The 22,223-nt window shown below is 48.7% G+C and overlaps 1 protein-coding gene across 1 annotated transcript in view; it reads left to right on the top strand.

The window, feature by feature from the left end:
- The window catches only part of GALNT14 (polypeptide N-acetylgalactosaminyltransferase 14), a 193,982-nt gene that overhangs the window by 65,626 nt on the left and 106,133 nt on the right, over positions 1 to 22,223 (top strand). Inside the window, exon 2 of the mRNA XM_054023906.1 lies at positions 19,271 to 19,440. Coding sequence (XP_053879881.1) covers positions 19,271 to 19,440 — 170 coding nt within the window. The remainder of the gene's footprint in view (positions 1 to 19,270; positions 19,441 to 22,223) is intronic.

The raw sequence follows: 22,223 nt of genomic DNA on the forward strand, positions 1-22,223 counted from the left end.
TCCAGCTTGGGAGCATTTAATAGCGATCTACATACCGGTAGCAAAGTACCAGTGGGATGGAGGTGCTATACAATAATAAGATAATATTTACTTATTCATACAAATCCCGGGCCATGCATATTTCAGACCCAGGAAAATTAGGGGGCTAATTTATCTGCTGCAGCCAAGTTCTCCTTGGGGTACCAGTATGTGTGTGGTGGGGGTGTCTGTCAGGGAACTGATAATGGCTCCCTGATTCTTTTCCCAGCTTTGGCGTAGGTTAGAGCAACCCCCAGGGGACTGAATGCCAACTGGGGCACGGCACACTCCTACTCTGCTTTCTCCCTGCTGCTCCCCATCCCCAGCACAGCCCCGGCCACTGGAGATGCTGGCTGGAGAGGAGGAAGAGGCTGGCTGTGCCTGCTCTCTGCCTACTGGGGACTCGGGCAGTGCAGAGGGAGCAGAGAGGGGCAATGAATATGCACTATGGATTTCAGGAGACGCAACCAAAACTCAGCTTGCTCCAGAATAATTTCCTCCTAGAGTTTGCCACTGGCAACTACATGAAATGCTCCCTCTCCTAGCCCTTCAGTTTTAATCCCAACTCTCTTCCTAAGCACACACAGTGCAAGCACCTCCTGATCACACCTGGCTTGCTGCACATAGCCCTTGCTAGCATCGGCGAGACACTCTCGAAGGTTGTGAGATGCTGCTCAGTTACATTCTGCTTCCGGAGGTGTCACTGGGGAACCCTCGTCTGCTTTAAAGCAGGCATGAATCAGCCACAAGGGCCTCATTGGCAAAGCATGGGAAGATAGTGTTCCAACAGTCCTATGCTGAATCTAATTCCTCCTGCTGAGGGAGAGAGAAGAGCCTAGTGCATTCAGAAGCAACCTTTCAGTGGCACGCATAGCTGCTGTGAAACCAATGTCGTTTTCTTCTAGCTTTGCTCCCATCTATATGGGCGGGCGCTTTGACTCTTCCTCCTCCATTCTAGTCTTTCTTGAAGCAGTTCTTTGGAAACTCCACAACTCTCTTGTGTGCTATCCATCCATCTCGCTTTGAGTCTTCCAACCCTTCTCTTACACTGAGAAGTGGACAGTAACAACCTGTTTCCTGTATATTCTTTTGATCTTCTCTTCACATGCCCAAACCATCTAAGCCTGGACTCTTTCAACTTTTCTGTAATTGGTACCATCTTCACGCTTCCCCTAACTAGTTCATTCTGAACATGGTTCATCATTGTAACTCCAAGCATCCATCTTCACATTTTCATCTCCACTGTGTTCAAGATCTGCTCCTGTCTCTCTGATAGGCATGGGAGCGATCTACGATGCTGATTATACATGACCACAGTCAGCACAATTTTTAATGTATTCATCTTCACAACACCTGTGAGGCAGGAAGTATTTCCCACCTGTTTAATGGGGAACTCTGAGACACAGAGAAACTGAGGCCTTGTCTACACTAGAAAGGGTTTGCTGGTATAGATCTATTGGCAAGAGACTTTAAACCAGATTCCCAAACACAATAGGCTCTGCTGCTCAAAGGATTCTTTGCTGATATAACTGTATCTGTACTAGGGTTTTTGCAAACATAGGTCTCTCACTTCTAATTGACAGCTATTTTGGCAAAACTTAGGTGTAGACCAGCCTAAATCAATGAGGGTTAGGGGCCTTAATATCTTCTGAGGATCTGGGCCCGAGTGAGTTGCCCTAGGTCACTCAAGAAGCCTGTAACAAAGCAAGGACTTAACCCAGGTCTCCCAAATCCCATCCTTTCTCACGGAATAGCAGCATAGCCCAGAACGTATCCAGCTCTGGGAACGTCAGTGCCAGGAAGATATCAACAAACTGGAGGGACCTCTGTGTAGAGCAACAATGAAGTCAAACAATGATCAGAGGGCAGGAGGGGTTGGCATACAAAGAAAGATGAGGAGTGAAATCTTAGATAGCTTGATTAAATGACCAAGCGGGCACAGGCCTGTCCACAGGTCCTTGAAAGGCATAAACCCCAAGGAGCGAGGCGTGGATTGAGGTGGAAGGGGAGGGTAACAAGGAGCAAGAGATGAAATTCAGCAATAGGAAATGATATGTTGAGTATTAGGAAACATTTCTGATGGGGGGTAGAGTGTGGAATAGTCTCCCAACAGATGGGTCTTTTAGAGCTAGACAGGAGAATGTACCACAGGGAACAATCTCCCAGTGTGTGATTGGAGTAGGGGGGGAAAGAGATGATCCATGTAAGAGGTCTTTGCCAGCAGTGAAATGAGCAACCCCCCACCCTCCCATACCCACTGCCTGGCTGTGAATCTATACAGAGCTGGGTATTTTTTTCTCCAGGCAACAGCTTGCTTTATGCTGACCTCCTAAATATTCAGCTCATTATACAGTATCATGTATAAATAAAACAGAAGCAGGCAGAAGTGGTCTCCAGGAGGATATAATCGCCTTCCTTTTCTTTATAATTAAACAGGATTTGTCTCCATGTGTCAGACTAGCCTCTGGGCTAATTTATGGTTTTAAGGAATTAGATACCGGGTGCTGGGCACTCATGAGTGATTCTAAATGGAGCTGGGTCCTATGTGCCTTTGGAATTCAAAGACCCCCTCCGCCGATACCAGGGATGTTCTGTGGTGGTGTGAGCAGGGGGAGGCATTGCAGCGATAGGGCAATTCGTATCAGGGTATAGTTGTGTATTTCAGGCGTGCGTGCGCACACGTTTTAGGAATGTTTGGATCTGGGGAGCTCATGCCTCACAGTATGAAATTGCTGCTCATGCAGCTCCCACGCTTATCCAGGCTGCTGAGAAACTGGACCAGAGTGCTCTGCCTGCATTGCCTTGGCTTTAGGCAGAGTGAGCAGAGAGCCGGGCCAAGGAGCGCTTCCAGCTCCAAGCAGGGTGGGATGCACTGAGCCAAATGGACACGGCTGTGAAGGATGCCCGGTGCCCCTCCCACTACTTCAGCACAAGTGGTGGAGACCTGTATTTCAGTGCCTAAATTCCTACGGTCTCACCTTTTGAGTCATCAGCAGGGAATGTCTCCACTGCAATCAGGAACTGTGATTGCAGCAGATGAAAAAATCCCCAAGCTCGCTTGCTTAAAAAGAGCAGTGAAGCTGTGGTGGCGTGGGCTAGCTATCAAAGTACAAGCCTGCCTGGGATCTGGCCATGTACTCTGGTGGCTAGCCTGTGCTGCCATGGCTTCACTGCTATTATTGTTGGCGCTAGCTCAATCAAAGCTAGAATGGGTATGTCTTAGGGTTGCCAACTTTCTAATCGCACAAAACCGAACACTCCTGCCCCGTCCCTTCCCTGAGGGCCCGCCCCCAAGGCCCTGTCCCTGCCCCTTTTCCGAGGCCCTGCTCCCCACTCACTCCATCCCCCCCCCATTGTCGCTCGGTCTCGCCCACCCTCACTCACTTTCAGTGGGCTGGGGCAGGAGGTTGGGGTGTGGGAGGGGGTTCGGGCTCCAGTGGGGGTGCAGGCTCCGGGGTGGGGCCAGAAATGAGTGGTTCAGGGTGCAGGAGGGGGCTTTGGGCTGGGGCTGAGGGGTTCAGAGTGCGGGAGTGGGTTCAGGGCTGGGGCAGGGAGTTGGGGTGCGGGCTCTGGCTAGGGGTGTGGACTCTGGGGTGGGGCCAGGGATGAGGGATTTGCGGTACAGGAGGGGGCTCAGGGCTGGGGCAGAGGGTTGGGTTGTGGGAGGGGGTGTGGGGTGCAGGCTCCGGGCGGGGGCTCAGGGCTGGGGAAGGAGTGCGGGCTCTGGAAGGGAGTTAGGTTGCGGGAGGGGGTTCCGGCCTGGGGAAGGGGGTTGGGATGCGGGAGGGGGATCGGAGCATGGGCTCCACCCAGGCGGCGCTTACCTCAGGCAACTCCCAGTTGGCAGTGCAGCGGGGCTAAGGCAGGCTCCCTGCCTGCCCTGGCTCTGCGCTGCTCCTGGAAGCTGCCAGCAAGTCCCTGTGGCCCCTAGGCAGAGGGGGCAGAGTGCTCTGCGCACTGCCCGCAAGCGCTGCCCCCCGCAGCTCCCATTGGCCGGGAACCACAACTTTCATTTAAATCAGGCCATTGTGTCCCCTTCCAGTCTTGTTATGAAGAGCGGGATCTGGCAGTGAGTTTTTGCCATGCCCGCTGATCCTGCGGATGGAGAGAGGGCTAGCTTGTGGCTTGGTATTCCTGGAAAAACAATGGCCAAGCATTAGCTTGCTTTCCTTACACTAGAAGCTGGCTTTGATCATTGTCAGAACTGGCACCTTTCCTGACAGTTTCAGCAGAGGCCAAAGACTGAGCAGGCCATGGGCACTGAAGTAGTTCCTACAGGTGTCTGCTGAAGGAGGACAAGAGAGGAAGAAAGAGCAGACCGCTCTGGAGAGGAAGTCACAGTAGAAGGCAGGCTGAGACAAAAGAAAAGGGGATGTCATTGCAGGGGGAGAGAGCAGCATAAGGCTGGGTGTGGGAGGAGGAAACTGGGGTAGCAGGAGCCAGACACATGTTGGTTGGGGGACACGGATCCTGCTCCCTGCTAGCTCCCCGAGGGCACTTGCAGTGGAGAGGGGGCAGGTTAGAGGGAGGACATGCAGAGATGAGCACATGTTGCACCCACAGTATGGGTAATAGGGCGGCAGCTGCCGCATCCCCAGAATACTGGACATTCCGGTACTTCTGGAAACAGCATGACCCCGCCCCCTCTGGTGTGACCTTGCACACTCCATTAAATTAAATGGAGCCATTTTGAAGAGTGTGCCACCTTGCCCCCACTGGTGTGACCTTGCACGCTCGGTGTGAGTGAAGTCATGCTGCATGGACGAACTCATTTTGAAGAGTGCCCCGCCAACACTCGTATGACCTGGCACACGTGGTGTGTGCAAGGTCACGTAACACGGAGAATGACATTCTGAAGAGCACCCTGCCCCCCACCAGTGTGACCTTGCAGGCACACTGCGTATGAGGTGGCAGCAGACTCCTGACGATGGCGTCATCCATGTGGCCTGACTTCACTCACGCTGTATGTGCGAGGTTATGCCGGTGGGGGCGAGGCGGTGCACTCTTCAAAATGGCATCCCCTGTCTGTGATACTGGACAAAACCGGACTGGGAAGAGAACCATAGGAAGAGGACTGTCTGGCTTCAAACCAGAGGAATGGCCTGCCGTGGTAGTGCTGCTGCCCTGGTGGGGCTCCCAGTGAGCCCTCAGGAAGAAACGATTCATCCAGAATTCCTGCTGGGGAGTAGCACTGCTCTGAGGTACCCCCTCTAATGGGCATGCAAAAGGCAGAATGTAGCCCAGTGGGAGCAACATGGCGAGAAGAGAGGGCAGAGTGCAGGAATGAGGGGGGGAGAGATGAGTGTAGGTGGGAGCAGAGCCTTAACAAGGAGGACAAGGAGTGTAAACTTCAGGTGGGAAGAGACTGGGAGGCAGTGATGAGACTGAAGGAGGCCACATAGAGCCTGATGCATGTCTTTCCATTGGTTTTTGGCTCCGACCCAGGTGAGAGAAGATTTAGCACCTGAATAATTCTGGATTGAAGGAAGCCAAAGCACGCGGGGGGCGGGGACAGGAGGTTATTGCCTCTGGAATAAGTAAGAGACAAGTTCACTGAGGAACCCAAACAGACCTCACTGCCCCACTGATACAATGGGAGGTGATGTATAGCCTTTTTCTATTTGGACATGGAGCAGCTCGTATGCTTCTCTGGGAGTATGCAATGCTCATTGGCAAGACGAAAGCGTTAGAGCAAATGCTTTGAGGTTCTCTGGAGAGCCCAGCCGCAGGATAGACTTTGCAGGGAAGCATTTTGCTTTATTTAGCCATCTGTATGAATATTCTATTTTAAAAGGGGTTTCCCCTGTCCCCATCATCAGGGGCAAGATCAATTTCTGATTTGCAACTCCTCTGGCATCAAAGATGCCCGCTCTGGGTGTTGGTGAGGTCTCCAGCAGGCCCTAGCCCACTGTTCATTCCACCTGGGTCATGAGCGCTTTTGATCCATCACGCTTGCTAAGCTAGGCTGTGAGTTGCATTGGGATCCAGGCCTGCTACATATAGAGAAGAACCGCACAGCCCACAAAACCAACGAACAGCCCCCTATAAAAGTCCCAGCAGGGTCAAAAGACTGATTGCTTTAAAGGTGAATGATAACTTGAAGCCAGCACCTCATAGAAGCTGCCTAAAACTCTTTCAGAACAGAAGTCTGATGGGATGTTCATCATGCCCATGTTGTGAAAGGGTTAATATGGCCCAGAGAGGCCAGTTAACTAGCCTGCTAGCACCTGGAGAAATTTAGAAATAAAGCCCAGCTGGGGCAGAGGAGGGCGTGTTTCCATAAGGAGCTGGGTTGGAGAGGGGAGATGGAGAGTTCCCTTTCTCTGGGATGCACCCTGAAAGAAGGTGAGCAGAGCCAGGGGTGAGCTGAAAGCCTGCCTTGGTGCTAGGGGCTCTGAGGAGCTCTAGTCAGTCTGAACCAAAGAGCACGTCAGCTGCTGGGCTGTAGGGTTTATTGAGGCATAGAAGTATATGGCGCAACAGGAGGACCATCCAGAGCAACTGAGGTATGCCTGTGGTGAGGTGGCTGCCACCTGGGCTGAAGGTTTGGATTTTGTATATAAACTTTAGTACTTTGGGTAAAGGACTCTGTGGTACTGGAAGGGGCAGGACTCTGGCTGGAGGGCCAGGATGCGCCTATGGCTACAGGAGGCCAAAAGACAGTTTTGGTGGGGGAGGAACTGAGGAAAAAGTTGCTGTAGCACCATAGCCAGTCTGGAGGGGTGAGCTGGGGTGGCAACTTTGCCACAAGAAGAAATTCAGTAAAAATGGGCAGACCCTGGCTTTTATTCTGTGACTGGCTTGACACCATCCAGTTCCTGGTGCACTGTTGGTGCCCGCACAAAATGACCACCACAGCTAGTAGTCTCAGTACAGAGGCTAGCAACTCAGACTCTGACTCAGCAAAGCACTTAAGCCTGTGCTTAACTTAAAACATGTGAGTACTGACTTCAAGGGGACCCTCCTAGTGCCTAAAGTTTAAGTGTGCGCTTAAGTGCTTTGCTGGTTCAGGGCCTAAATGGTCCGTGGAGACAGAACTACCTTCTCACACCATCCAGATTAGGGAGGAGACACATTGCCAAGGGTGGCATGGAAAGGCTCCAGAGAAGAATCACATGTGGTGAAGGCACTAGACTGTCTCTGGAAACCTGATTTGCATTCTACACCCTGTGTAACTTCAGGAAATTTGCATAGTCTCTCTCTGCCTCAGCTCCCCACCTGTTAAATGGGGATAACACATGCTTTCTCCCATGCTCTCTTGTCTATTTAGATTATAAACTATTTGGGGGAAAGGACTATCTCTACTCGGTATATGTACAGCACTCCTGGGGCCCTGATCTAAACTGGGGCTTATGGATACTAACATAATATATGTAATAGCTGTTCTGAGCCACACAGAGGAGTCAGGCTGTGATGCTGGCCCATTTTGCTGACATTGTACATAGAATTTCCCCTCCCCTCACTGGATGCCCCTCTCAGCTCCCCTTGGGTTAACTGTGCTGTGTGGGGGAGGTACCTGTTATGTCAAGCTTGTTGCTTTCCACCAGCTACCCCTGCTGGGGTTGCGCTCCTTCCTAAGAGCACACGCTGGCACCAGAGGAGAAGGTGGGATGAGCTTTTCTCTGTGTGAAGTGATGTAATCCTTTCAGCTGGCATTAGTGCCTCGGACGGTAACATCTCTATAATTGAGCCTCCCCCGATGCTGCAGCAGATATTTAAATCTCGTTTGTATAATGCCTGGTTACAATTCCTGCTGAGAGATTACTGTCCGCCTCCAGTACCCCTGAATGGAAACAAACAACTTCAAGCCATCCAAAAGCGGGGAAGAGAGTTACTGCCCTTCTAACGAGCACAGGACAGCAGGGTCCCCAGAGGCAGGCTGTGCTAGATGGCCAGGAGTTCTTGGGTGTTTGCTGATGCTGTGGTGCCATTGGTATATTATTATATTCATTCTGTAATGCCTCAGTCATGGCAAATACACAGGATGTTAGAGGCACAGGGTAGAATACCCCATGGGGGCATTACAAAGGCACACAGCACCCCATGTGGCTATTAGAAGCACATGATACTGTATACTCCAGGGGCTGTTACAGAGACCCCTGACTCCCCATGGAGATACTGTAGAAGCACCCAGAAAGAATCAGGCTGGTCTTTGCACAGGGACTTCTCCCCACTCCCTTGCACACTTGTGCAAGGCGTGGCACTATCAGTCTCTAACATGTCTGCCAGCTACACTGGCTCATTCTTTCAAACCTGTTGTTTTAGTCCCTTTTATGATTTTTGCACCAGTGTGACAAGGTTCTCTGCTCCAATTGGTTGGCTCTGTCCCGAGCTGGTCTCTGCAGGATGTTTAAGACTCTTTTAAAGAGCCATTGGGTGACGGAGAATGTGACTCTGTAGCTCAGTGGTTAGAGGGGAAAGAGTTCAGAGCTTGGAGAGCCCTGTGCCATGTGAGCTTCATTCCTAGGGAGGGGTAACACACACAGCGTTGTCCTTCCAGGAACGTGCTGGCTCTGGGCAGGACCATTTCCAAAGCCCATTGATCTTCAGACTGACAGCGAAAGCTGCTGTTCAGTCTCTAACCCCTGGGTGTCAAACACTAAGGGCAGGCAAAGCTTCCTGAGCAGGGATCTGCAGTAGCCCTTTGCCATGTTGCTCCCCCTTCATCTTGGGTCCAGTTGTCAGACATCTGGTTATGGTGCCATCTTGCTGTACCAGGCTATGGTGTCTTCTGTCACAGATACTCCACCTCCAGTGTAAGTCCACAACCCCTGTTGTGTGGAGCCCTGGGCCTTGACCCAGCATCCCAGACAATATGGTGCAGTGCTGCAGTGTTTTTTTGTGATGCATGGCAGAAGAGACAGGCCGAGAGGAAGCTGGGTTCTTGACCCCCGTCTTTGTTCTGGAGACATGTGATGGGCATGAGGCATAGAACTGGGAAGGCCTGGGCCAGATTCCTGCTGCCTCAAAGTTTCTCCAGTTGCATCCTTCTTCCCCCACTCCATCTGCCCCCACCAATCCCCGCAAGCCCACTTGTCCTTCTCTCTCCCACGTGCATTCTATCATTTCTAATACCCTGATACCAGAGTGATGGGGCATCAGACTTCTCCCTGCATGGTTGTGTCTGTCAAACTCATTCAGACTCTTCCTCTTCTGCCAGCACCCCAAGGCATGGGAGTGTAAGAGGCTGGCATGCTGCAATGTGGATGGCTCTGATTGGCCACCAGATACTGCCCCATAATGGACAACTCATCAACTGTCTCTGTCACCATGGGTGAAAAAGTCTTGGTGGCAATGAGAATTAGCCAAGCGCTCAGGTTTTTTGGTGACTAAAACTGGTTCCTACAGAACAGCTGCCTGGTGTCTTACATGTAATGAGCCTAGTGGTCTCAGTTCAGCGTTTAGTAATCCGATATCTGTATTGTGCAAACTGCCATCACAGGTCAATGAGTCCTCTCAGTGCCAGCACTGTGTGAGCCATGGAAACTGACCTCCTCTTTCACCTCTAGGAGGTGTTTGTGGCTCGGGACAGCTTGGCCCACTGCTATCCCTGCTGCATTTTTTCTCTTGAGTGGGAGGGATAGCTCAGTGGTTTGAGCATTGGCCTGCTAAACCCAGGGTTGTGAGTTCAATCCTTGAGGGGGCCACTTGGGGATTTGGGGCAAAATCAGTACTTGGTCCTGCTAGTGAAGGCAGGGGCTGGACTTGATGACCTTTCAAGGTCCCTTCCAGTTGTAGGAGATGGGATATCTCCATTAATTTCTATTTCATTTCTATTTCTTGAGAATAAATAGAGGACATTGATCCAGTGCCTGTCACTGGCATGAACAACCCTTGGGATATGTAAATATGATCTTAATCTTCAGATGAGCCCTGGGAAAAGGCAGCAGGAGGTGATGGGCTGTCTCCCAGGAAATGAGGCAGGAAAGAGAAGGATGGGGAGCCAGAACCTGTTTTCGTGTTTCTCAGACAGTTATACAATCTGATGCGTTTCTTTTACCTGATAATTAGTTTTTTCTAAAGAACGACAAGGTGTTTGCTTTCCTGGATACTCCAGCAGAAGTAGAATTTTAATGCTCTTTACAGGTGACAGGCAGCATATTTTGCAGACAGCTGGCATTCACGCTGCAACTGGCAGTGTGGTGACACTTGTCGAAGACTGGTGAATAGAACGGGCTGTGCCAAACTGAGGGGTTCCTTTTTATTTCTTAATGTCTTTCACACCTTACTGGAATCTTTAATTTTCAGTTTCAGAACATTTCCCCCAGACTCGGTATTTATAATTGTTGCCGCACAGATTGTGCATTCTGTATAAGTCTCTGGGCTGCCTACAAGTAGGGAACATAGTCAGCAGTTAAATTATACATTAGAACTTGGGACCCTCTTTTCCTAGAGCACAGGCTGTTGTTACACAGGCTCCTGAAGAATCCCCCTTAGCATTCATGCTTTTTCTACTCCTTGCAGGACTGCTACTACCCCACAACTTAATTGCATGCACTTTGTGCAGGTCTCATTCCATCCTGAAGAGGGCAGTGGTTTGCATGCTCACAGAACCTCTGGTTCTTGCCCAATTCAGGTCTACCTCTACAGCCATACTCATCAGTGTGTTTCTTACACCACTTGTTTTTGTTGCCTCTGATCTCAGCTGGTTGTGGGGACTGTGTGTTGTGGCTGTGATCGGCAAATGCATAATGAGTGAATTGTGTGGATGGTATATAAACCCTAGGGATAATGTATAGGAAAGAAATGCAGTGAGAACCCTAGTACACTTTGAGGGTTAGATGTCTCAGGATGGGCAGTGGAAGGAAAGCAACCAGGTGCATACCTTCTAACATTACAAGTGGCTAAAGCAGGACACAGCACCATTCAGGTTTGGCCCATCTCTCCCTCCGTAGACTGAGATAGAGGAGCAGAGGGACCAAACCTGAGTGATGCTGTGATCCCATGCAACAGGTTGCAACACCACTTGATTTGGGGGTCCTCTCAAGTGGCGGGCCTCGATCTAACTGCTATTTGACCAGGACAAGAGGGTTGGGGGTTCAAAGCAGGATAATCCTGGGCCCGTTGGGAGGTCTGAGAGTGTATGGCAGAGAACGGAGGCCGTACCTCATGGCTGGCAGAGAGAGAATTAAAAACCTTTAATCTACAGCAGATGGCTGCCCTCACGGCAGGCATTGCCAAGATTCCCAGCCAAGGGGGAACGAAGAGGGGGCTGAGCTGGGGTCTATGGCTCCTTTAGGAACTATAAAAAGGAGTGTGTTGAGTCGCTTTCTCTCTCTGAATTTGGATAGATCCTTGGGTCAGACTCACCCAGGGATAAGGGCACATTTGCCTGTGTTTGTTATATCTGGGTTGGATGCCCATTGGCCTTAGGTGTTGGGAGTGGCCCTCTGTAAACAAAACTTGGATTGGTTCTCCTGCATTGGGCCTCGACAAATGGTGTCGTTAGGCCTGCGATTGAAAAACATCCCAGACTGTACTGCAGATCTCACCGTATGCTTTTGTGTTGCCACTTCACCTCGTCTGATCTGCTGAGGCAAAGAACTGTTGCCTGGTCTATGGTTTTCACTGGCCTTTACAAAGGGCTTGGATGTCCCTTGAGATGTATATAAAACAAGGGTTGGCCTGTACTCCCAGGGTGAAATTTATGCCCCTTCTCTCCTTGAATTAATCTTCTGTTGCCCTAAATGTAGTTGCAATTTGCAGATACCACCTCTGGTGCCATGGTCTTTTTAAAATTTATTTAAGCTAAGCAAGGTTGGATGGCAGAGCTCCAAGGAAAACCCAAGGAGTTGCAGGTAGTGCTGGTGATCAGCGGCGGCTCCAGGCACCAGCGCTCCAAGCGCGTGCCTGGGGTGGCACCCTGCCGGTCCCTGCGAGGACGGCAGTCAGGCAGCCTTCGGCGGCATGCCTGCGGGAGGTCCGCTGGTCCAGCAGATTCGGTGGCAATTCGGCAGCGGGTACGCTGAAGCCGCGGGACCGGCGCACTTCCCGCAGGCATGCCGCCGAAGGCAGCCTGCCTGCCGTGCTTGGGGCGGCAAAAAAGCTACAGCTGCCCCTGCTGGTGATTCAGCCCCTGAGCTCTGTTTATACTTTTCCCAACCTGTTTCTGTTGGGTTGGCATGGCCGCATTTGCAAACACTAATCTCCAGGATACTGGCCCTCATAGCCCTGGGGCCAATAATAAAAGCAGAATGGCCCAGCAAGGCTCATTCTTGCACACAGCACCTTTCTAGGTAAGGGGCTGGGAGGAGCAGGCAGGGGAGCGTGCATCAGCTCAGCCCACTGAGCTCTTCCTTACTGCGCGCAGCATCCCAGTGGGCAATGCACCAGGGGCAGGTTGGGTGACATGAACCTGATCCTCCTGAAGCACCGTTGATCGTTGCATGCAGCACCACACTGAGTAAAGCCCAGCGGCAGGCGAGGCATCTCGAACCAGCTGGGTGAGGCTCGCTGGGTGACATGCTCTTGTAACTGCAGCCTTCTCCCTTCCATGGCAGCCTTGACCTGCCACTTACAGTACCTGTTACTGAAGCGGTTTCCACCCTCGTGGTGGGAGTGTGTGGATGCAATGGCGTGGTGGCTGGCTCACCCATGCGCCCTGGATGGAGATGGTGTGGATACCTGGCTGCAGCCTGAGCTTCCCAGGGGAAACTGAAGAACCCACAGCTGCATCGGTCTGAGCCACTCACTCTCTGTTCCTGCTCCAGCAATCCCTGCTGCACTGTAATCACACAATTATTATGCCATTAAAATGTCATATTCATAGAAATCCACATAAACAAAGCATTAACAATCTCTGGAAAATTGTAGTCTTTACTGCTAATGACCTGCTCTTTGCGCACTCTCCCCCCTTTCTTTTCTGAGCCTTGATTTAAGAGGCAGACAAGGAAGTACATCTCTGTGCTTAGACTCTCAATTCTTAATGTACTGTCACAGTGAGAGACTTCTCTCTCGCTTTAATAGGGCTACAGGTGGTTTGGAGAAGCCCACTTAGCAAGCTGGTAAAGAAGGAAGAGGCTGTTCAGAGTGTTCTCAGCTGGGAAAGTGTCAAATATCTGGTGTAATAAGGTAGATCCCCTTTGAATTGAATTTTGTCTCTAGCCCTGCCTGTAGCATTTTCTATTCTCCTTGTAATGTGCCCAGGGAGGTGATAGCTCAGGGTTTTGATTGGGGAAAGCAGGTCGGGGTCAGAGATTGGGAGACTATGCTGATGAGACCCAGTTCATCCCTGGTGTAATGCCATTGACTTCTACCAGGGATAAACTCAGCCAATTCCCTTTAGAGCGTACACGGTTTCTCTCCCTGCCCCCGCTCATTGGCACTATAATTGATTCCCAAGGGCTTATCCAGGTGTGTTATTCCTGATGCATTCGGGCTGTTTGTCAGCTGGTCACACTCTGACGCTTCTATGCGAGGACTAGTCTAATGTCTCTCGAATTAGTTTTTTGTTTGTTTGGGATGCACCAAACACCACACTTGTTCATTTCTAACAGTGTCTCCTTGCTGCACACCCTTCACGGAAGCAATGCAGGGAAAGAACCTTGCCCTCCCAGCTGAACAGGAAAAGCTACTTGTAGGGGAATATTGGGGTTCAAAAACCTGAAAAGGGTCTATTTAAAAGTTGTCCACATCCGGTTCTGTTCAGTCCATGTATAGTGAAGCATTAGAACTCACTGGGTATTTTAAATTATAAATAATAATCTCGAATCCTGAAGGATCTGAAGGCACTTTTGAGGGACAGTTTTGCTCAAGTGGTCTGAACACAGGGATTGGCAGCTGCCAATTGTAGTAGGCTCTTATCCGGCTCAGCTGCTAAAGATGGACAAAGATGCATTCTCAGCCAGTGTGGGTTCCAGTGCTGTCGGAAGCTCCACCCACAGCTCAAGATTCACTCACTTCTGCTGTCAAAGTGTTTGCACTCAAGGTCATTTGTTCAAATCTTCATAATGAATCTAGTCTAAAGCCCACTGAAGTCAATTTAAAGACTCTGTCTTCAATAGGCTTTGGCTCATGCCAGACATGATCATGATTGTTTTTCTTTCTTTGACCAGCAGTGAAATAGTTATCTTTACTGCAATCTAAATTGCCATCAGTAAGTTTCAGAATTAACATTCCATTGATGTATGGCAGTTATTGGCATCCATTCACACCCTGCTCCCATTTGAATAGCTTTCTCCACAATCTTAGAGGCTGGAGGCTTCCTTAAAAAAAGCGTAAGTTCTAATACACAAGGTGGTAGCTACCAGGGACAAATGTTTGCTCACTGTGCTGGTTTCCAGCCCCATGGAATTACTAGAAATGTCACGACTATGCCTATTTAATGGTATATCCAGGCTAATATTGATGCCAGTTTGTATAGTCCTGAAAGGCTTTAGATGCAACTCTTCTAAACTGATCTCAAACTCTGTGAGTCATTCACCCATCTAAAGCACAAAAGCAGAGCTTGCTTTTCACAGCTGGTGAACCTGATTAACTACTGTAAGTGAATCTGTAACAGGCAAGTTTCCTAACAGAGTGGTTTGCCTGGTGCTATTGAGAGGAAGAGAGAAGAACCTATTTCATTAAAGTGGTAGGCTGCCCCTCCCCCTTTTTTTTTAAACCAGAGAATGGTTATTTTTCTCCCTCTGCTGTAGACTTATTCAATCTCTCAAACTCTTCTGCCAAAAGAAGTGACTGTTTCCTATAATTAATACCAAACATTAAACTGCAGCATTGAAAGAGAAATTGCCTAATTGTGTAGGAAAAAAATTAGAATTTATTACCAGAACATGGGAGAAAATGAATGAGACAAAGAGAGAGAGGAGCCCTGCAGAAGATAAATAGAAAGGCAAGTGGAATATTGACTTGATCTTTCTCTAGTGCAGGGTAATTTGGCTTCTAAAGTAAGTTAGATCATAATAAATTAAATTTAGATTTCTGCACATCGGTTAAATAACTCCCAAGACAGAATTCTAGTGTGAGGAAGAGGTGATAATACATGGTGGAAATATAATGAAGATCTTATCCAATAATCCAGAACTGATGTGTGGTCCCTGCATCTGTGATAGGGCTTTTCCTTTCCTTTGTCAGTGGTACAGGAACAGGTAAATCCTACCTGCAAGCTGGAGAAGCAGTCTGTCAGTAAAACACTTGTGTATATATACAATGTATCCTTCCTGATATCCAGTGCAGATTTGCTGTCTAAACATTCCCATCCAATTGCATGCAGCCTCACAGGAAGTTTAGGAGAGGAGGTTAAAGAATACTGCATCCCAATGAGACTCCAAGGGGGTATTTAGCGATAGTAAAGAGAGTGTAATTATCCAATAGGAATTTGGCCAGGACACTGGGGTAAACTCTGCAGAATGTAATCAAGTGCTGAAGCTCTGCATCTGATTGCCACATGTGTGTCACCCTACACAGATGGGACGAGTGTGCAAGCCCCACGCTGTGCAGGAAGGGGTTAAGGAGTTACTCTGGGCTCATAGGTGGCCCTACCCTGCAGCACCTTCAAGGTATGCCAGGAGTGGAGGAAGAGTTTAAAAGGAGAGAAAGTCAGCTCAGGGGCAGGCAGACAGCTTGGGGGTGGGGGGAAGAGGAGGAGGAGCATGGTAATGACAGTCTGTTAGTCTCCCCAGCCTCCAGGGAGAGGCCAGGCAAAAGGCAGTGCTGCCTTGCCTCTGCGTGGCCTGAGCTTCTGGAAGTGAAGGTGGGCTGGACTATAGTCTTCCTAGTGGCATTTCCTTAAAATGCAGATGTTCACCCTAGATGCACCTCCCAGCAGCACAGTGCCCCAAACTTGAAGGGGGAACATTCCATTTTAATTGCAGGAAGCATTCACTGTCTGATAAACCAGCTCTGCTTCTAGACATCAGATGCCTTCTATCCAAGGATCGGCATCTATAAATGGAAAAGTCCTATTCAGTCATCTACAGTAGCTTGTTTCCTTGCCTTGTCTGCTGAGCACACAATCCTAGCTGGAGCACACTCAACCCCTGTACCCACAGGCTAGGCTGTTCAGAACTTCCGAGTTTAATGTTGCAGTCTCACCACCATATGTAAATGGCTGGTGTCCCTGTAATGCTGCAAGTACGAACAGAGGTGCCTAGAACATATGGCTGACGTCACAGCAGTTGCCTAATTGCATTGTCTTGGAACTGCATCTGTCCATTATGCCATGTGAACTTGGCAAGCGTCAAGCTCAAGCTGGCAGAGACTGGCCCACACTCCCTTGCAGCATAATTATTCAGAGATCAAAGGGCCAAGCCGCTTAGCCATACCATCCCAGGATAGGTTGCCATTCTGCCAAGGCTTTTAAAGGGATGCTGTACTGACAAATCTCTCAATGCAGGGTCTGATTCTCCACTGTTCTGCCCTACATCCACTTGAGCATTGCTGTAAAGGAGTACACAAGGTGCAGGGCAATGGAGAATCAGGCCCACACTGTATTACCTCTTCTATATAAAGCTGAAAGAAAGAAATTTGTAATATTTTGCAGATGGTTTAATTTTTGCTCTACCCTCACTTGGCTGGTCAGTTTCACTTCCTGTTTGTAGTCCATTCCCTTTTCTGGGTCTCCTGTCTAATTCAATAACACTGTTTCATATACATTTTTTTTAAATGACCTGTTTTTATCGCCATTTTAAAATGGAAACATTTCTATTCATATTAAGTTTTATACAACTTTTTTTTTCAAAAACACAACTTCAGCTTGGGATCTAAACCGCTGACTGTTTCTTCAACAGCGCTGGAATCTCAGGGTCCTCTCCAACCCTTATAAATTTCAGGGCTTCAGTGGTTCTGAGATGCAATCAGCTCAGTTTTTCCCCGATCTTTCGCTGTGCTGGTAAATCATGTTTTACAAGATGCCTTAAAAAAACATAAACTATATTTATTGCACAATATTCTGCATTCCTACCAAGAGCCTACAAACTTTTATGGATAGCCTTCTGCTCATAAACCTCCTGATGGACTGGAGTGGCCTTAACGCTTTAATAACTTTCCTTCGTTCTTGATGGCCTGGGATGCTGGACGGATGTTCAGTAAGGTGGACTGTTCTGTAATTGTCCTCAGAGGCAGCCCAGCCCAGTAGAGTGGCTATAAGCAGAAAAGCAATTGTAAGAAATGACATTGTGGTGCACCATATTTATTCCCTCTGCTGAATGTGCTGCGTCTGCAAGTTAAAAGATGATTTTTATAACTCTCAGCAACTGTATGCTCACCTTGGGATATGAAAATAAAGTCATGGCCGTCTTGCCTATTGCCGCATGGCTGGTAATAAAGCTTCTGCAATCAGACCAGGCCTGATCATGTGCTTGGATCAGGGTTGGAATAGAATTGAGCTTGCTCCTCTGTTGTTGAATGGGCTTAGGGGGTGCAAGAGGGGAATCGCTTCCTCTGCTTAGTAAATTGACCAGATGGAACCCAAAGGCCAAATTTCTTTCTGGGGTAACTCCACTGGTGGAGGTGGACTCAGCTGGAGTTACAGCAGGGTGAATCTGGCCCCCAGGGAACAGAGAGAGAGTATTCTCCAGGGAGAATAATGATGTTACACCAGTGTAAGGTCAGAATGAGCCTTGATGTCTCTGCCCTGAAGAGTTTCCATTCAACAGCCCAGACTCTGATCTCTGTGTCACTGCTCAGTAGTAACATTGAGGATCATCGAGTTAGGTCCTGATTTACGCTGGTATAACTGAAATCAGAATTTGGCCCAACAGGGTGAGCAATAGTAAGAAATATTGGGAGTGCTCCGGAGGGAGGACAAGAAATAAAGCCGCCTTTGGTTAAAACCATAGAGGTCTTGAGGGACCTGGGAGTCTTTGTGCTGTGAAGCAGTGCCATGACTTTGGGGGTGGCCTGTGTTCCCTTAAATTTCACTCCAACGGCCTTGCAGTGGGAGAAGGGACATTCGAGGGGAATCTCGATCCAGCCCTTTTTGCTTAAACTGATGTATGGGATACAGGCTGTTCATTTGCAAGAGCCATCACTTTCCCCTCCCCCTTCCTATTAACATGGAGAATGTGCTGTCCGATGTGAATAAAATCAATTATGGGATAAAAATCGCCTGTTTCAAAAGCTTCATTTTGTGCCATTAGCAGGGGAGAGCGGCTGTGAGATGGAGTTACAAAAAAAAGATCAATTATTCGATAAGATCACAATTTTCTTTGGTGCTGAAATTACTGTACATGTTTGAATCACTCCGTTTTACACATAGGCTGAGATCAAAGAGGTTGTGCTGCTTAACGATGTGATTTTTATCGAGTGCACCTTGTGTTCGCCACCTCAGAGCCGGCCCAGACCCATTGTGTGCTGCTTAACGAAAGGACACTTTGACTCTTGTATAGTTGAGCGAGCAACATCATAGCCCTGTTGCTCCTCTATACCCGAGCAAACAGTGGGGATGATTTATCCCCAAATGCCTTGCTTTGCAGGACCCCCTGCTGTCTGCAATAATGTGGAGGCAGGGGAGTAGGGTGACCAGATCACACAGGTGAAATAGCGGGGCAGGACGGAGGAAAAAAAAAAGCTGGCGGCGGAGCAAAAAAAAAAAACGGCTGCTGGAGCTCCATGCCCTACCCCCCCACACACCAGCTTGCCTCCGCTCCGTCTCCACCTCCCTCCAGCGCTTGCACCGCCATACAGCTGATCAGCGCAAGCCTGGGAGGGAGGGGGGAGGAGGAGGAATGCGGCATGCTTGGGGAAGAGGCGGGGCCAGGGCGGGGATTTGGGGAGGGATCCAGTGAGCGGAGGCAAAATATCGGGACAAATAAGCAAATATTGGGACAGTCCCGATAAAATCGGGACGTCTGGTCACCCTACAGGGGAGTTACGTCCAGGTGAGCAGGCAGCGTTTCAGGACAGATGTTGCACCAAGCCATCTGAAAGGAAGTGCAGATTGAGCCCAAGTGCCCTTGCCAGGCAGTTGAATATTTGACAGGTGTGAGAAGACATTAAAATACACAATATAATTTAACCAAGTGAGTCATGGCTGTTGGATGGTGCTGAGGTTTGCCTGAAGAGCTAGCTGCCAAAGGGCAATGCTAAGGGTCTCCCGTGGTTGTGTCCTTTTGATCTGTAGCGGGCGAGATCCTCAGCTGATGTAAATTGGTGCACCTCCATTGACTTCAACTACTATTTGTGAGCGGGTGTGAGAGAGCACACATGCTGAGGAGCTGCTAAGCATTTGCTGGGTGTCACTGCACTCTACCCAGAGACACCTGTGATGTGCAGGCCTCCATGTTCTGACGGGGTTCAATGTTTGTGTGTGCAGGGCTCAGATGTCGACTGGGATGACCTCTGGGATCAGTTTGAAGAGAGAAGGTACCTGAGTGCCCGGAAATGGAAGGGCGGAGAGGACCCATACCGCCTCTATGCCTTTAACCAGCGGGAGAGCGAGAGGATTCCCAGTGACCGTGCCATCCGCGACACCAGGCATTACAGGTTCTTGCATCCTTCCCATCCTCTTCCTTGATCAGGCACCACTAGTCAAAAAGGGACATGATTGGTCCTTCTTTAAAGGTGTGCACTGGAGACAAAAAACATATGCTTGAGGGGGGGAATTTGTTGTACTTAAAGTACTGCACAGGATCTTTTCAGAGGAATAAGGCAGAACACCACATTTATTAGTAATACATGTATTCATTAACACTGTATTATATGCATATAATATATTACACTTACACACACACACACACACAAACCCATTCCGTCTTGTTGTTACCAATTAGTTGCTCCCCTTAACTTCACTGGCCAGGTGAGTTAGATGGGGGAGGGGGTGGAGCCGGGCTTCTGCCGATCCGGATCGATGCTCCCATGTTGACAAGACGAGACCCGGGGTCCTCTGCAAGACACCTCACTTTTATAGCAGCTTTCCTCTTATGCAAATCTAGACCAGATTCAAACTCTGTGTCTGTGTCCATTGGTCCTTTATGCTGCTTTCTTTTGAGTGTTGTCCCAATGCTGCAAAGAGGGTGTTTCCAAAAGAAGGTGCTTGCTTCTAACCCCCGAGGCCGTCAGTATGTCTGCTTGTCTTTAATGAGCCCACTTGACACGTTTTATTGTCCTTGGGTCTGGCTTCCAGCCCCGCTCCAACAGTTGAGGCTGTCTGGAGGTGCTGCCTTTCATGCCTTGCTCATTCACACCTCATTCATTCAATAGGGCAATTGATTAAGAGTGGGGGGGGGAGAGCTCTTGTTCTACTGCTAGCAAAAAGAAATGTTTCTTCTATCTTATTCTATCCTTAGGGGCTATAATATTATACCAAGGGCAATGCAAAGTTTCTAAATGAGGCTTTGATACAAAGTTCCATGAAAACAGAGGTCACACATGGGTAGACCCACCACAAGGTTATATGAAGAGGCACAATGTAAAGTCATATGAAAATTATCAGATTTATATCTACAAATTAATGGGCCAGAGATGTGGCACACTATGTTCTTGGATTGGGAACATACCTAGGGGATATCTTTGTCTTCAAAGATACCCTGATGAGATAAGACATGTTGGTTTAAAAATAATTTCATTACATGCATTACTAATATCACCTTAGACAATTAATTTAAACAGCTTTTGTGCTGTTTGATACGTTGTTTGCATTTCACCAGGGCAGGGAAGCTAGACTAGTCAATTTTACTTCTTGTTTATAATCTGTTTCTACTCCTGGTTCTCTTGTGCAAACACACTAATGCTGTTTTAGTTTTTTCCCAAATTGGAAGGGGATGTTTAAATCCTCAAAAATCCCTACTGATTGCACTGACATTTTAAAAAGAATCATAGAATATCAGGTTTGGAAGGGACCTCAGGAGGTCATCTAGTCCAACCCCCTGCTCAAAGCAGGACCAATCCCCAACTAAATCATCCCAGCCAGGGCTTTGTCAAGTCTGACCTTTAAATGTTTCTTGATTTTTTTCATGCTGACCTCCAAAAGCATGAGATGGGTCCACAAAATCATGAGATTGGCTTAAAATAAATGCTGAGTGCCTTTTATTTCCCTTCTGGCTTCTGCTCCTTTAGGGTGCATTCAAGTCCTGTTTTCAAGCTTTTCTCTGCAACCATTAGGGTTAGAAACTTTACTTTTTAAAACTGAAAGCTGATATTCTCTCCTAATCACCTCCTGAAGCCAGGGCTTTCAGAGAAGCACCAAATATCATGAGACACACAATAAAATCCTGAGAGCTAGCAACTGTGTGATTTTATTCTATTTCTATGATGCTTGTGACCTCTCCCACTTTATTCAATATAAACCAAACCTAAGTGTTAGGCCTACATTTATTGAGTGCCCCTTTCATTAGTTTTTGGGTGCTTGTGTTGAGTAAACAGTAGATTCACTGATCCACCCACAAATGAAGAGGAAGGGGTCTGATTTGGTCTGTATTTTCTTAAGATGAGACTTCCCCCTTTTGTTTGTCTAGTCTCATGTATGACGCTGACATCCTATCCACTGAAAACTTCATCTGCTCAGGAGGGTGAACGACATTGAATTCCATTCAGATTCTCAAGGAAAAGTAGACCTCACCTTCCTCCAAGACAGGCAGAATTTTGAGTGAACAGGACCGTGTGTGTGAGAGAGCATACCACCAGCACTGACCCCTCTGGCCCTCGGAGATCTTGCGCTGCGGAAGAAACAATCAAATGAAGTGCCAAGTGCAGCACAGCTGCTCGCTATTTTGTTCAGCAGGACAAGGAGTTAATAAAGGGAGGAAGGGATTATTGCAGAGTGAAAATGGAGGGGTTGTGGGGGGGAGAGAAATATAAGAACTTATCCAGCTAGTTCTCCATCAGCCAAAGGAAAGGGTTCCTGAGTGGCACTCTCAAAGAAACACGCTCTCTGCTTTGGAGGGCCATTTGGATGGTGCTTTGCAGGTGGATCTGGGGGATTGTCTTCTTTCATAATTACAGTGCTGCTTGACTTAATGGTGATGGAGTCCCCTAATGACAGTGGAAAACTGACAGGTAGCAGCTGAGTGCTTTCAGCTCTGGGGGGTGGGGAGGGTCTAGAAGGGCCTGATTTCACTATAGCTAGGCAAAGGGTTCCAGCACTTTCCTTTACAAGAGCTCACCCAGTTTTAATCCCCATTTTCCCCATGAGGCTCTTCAGGGGAAAAGCTGCCATAGGCCATATCCTACCTGCTCGGCGCATGTTGTCACTTCTTCAGTCAGCTGCTTGTAGCAATAGCGGCCCCAATTGTCCCCTCTTGTGGGCAAACTTATGGTAGGGAATCTCC

The sequence above is a fragment of the Malaclemys terrapin genome, chromosome 3 (genome assembly GCF_027887155.1).
Source record: "Malaclemys terrapin pileata isolate rMalTer1 chromosome 3, rMalTer1.hap1, whole genome shotgun sequence".
Lineage (NCBI taxonomy): Eukaryota > Metazoa > Chordata > Testudines > Emydidae > Malaclemys > Malaclemys terrapin.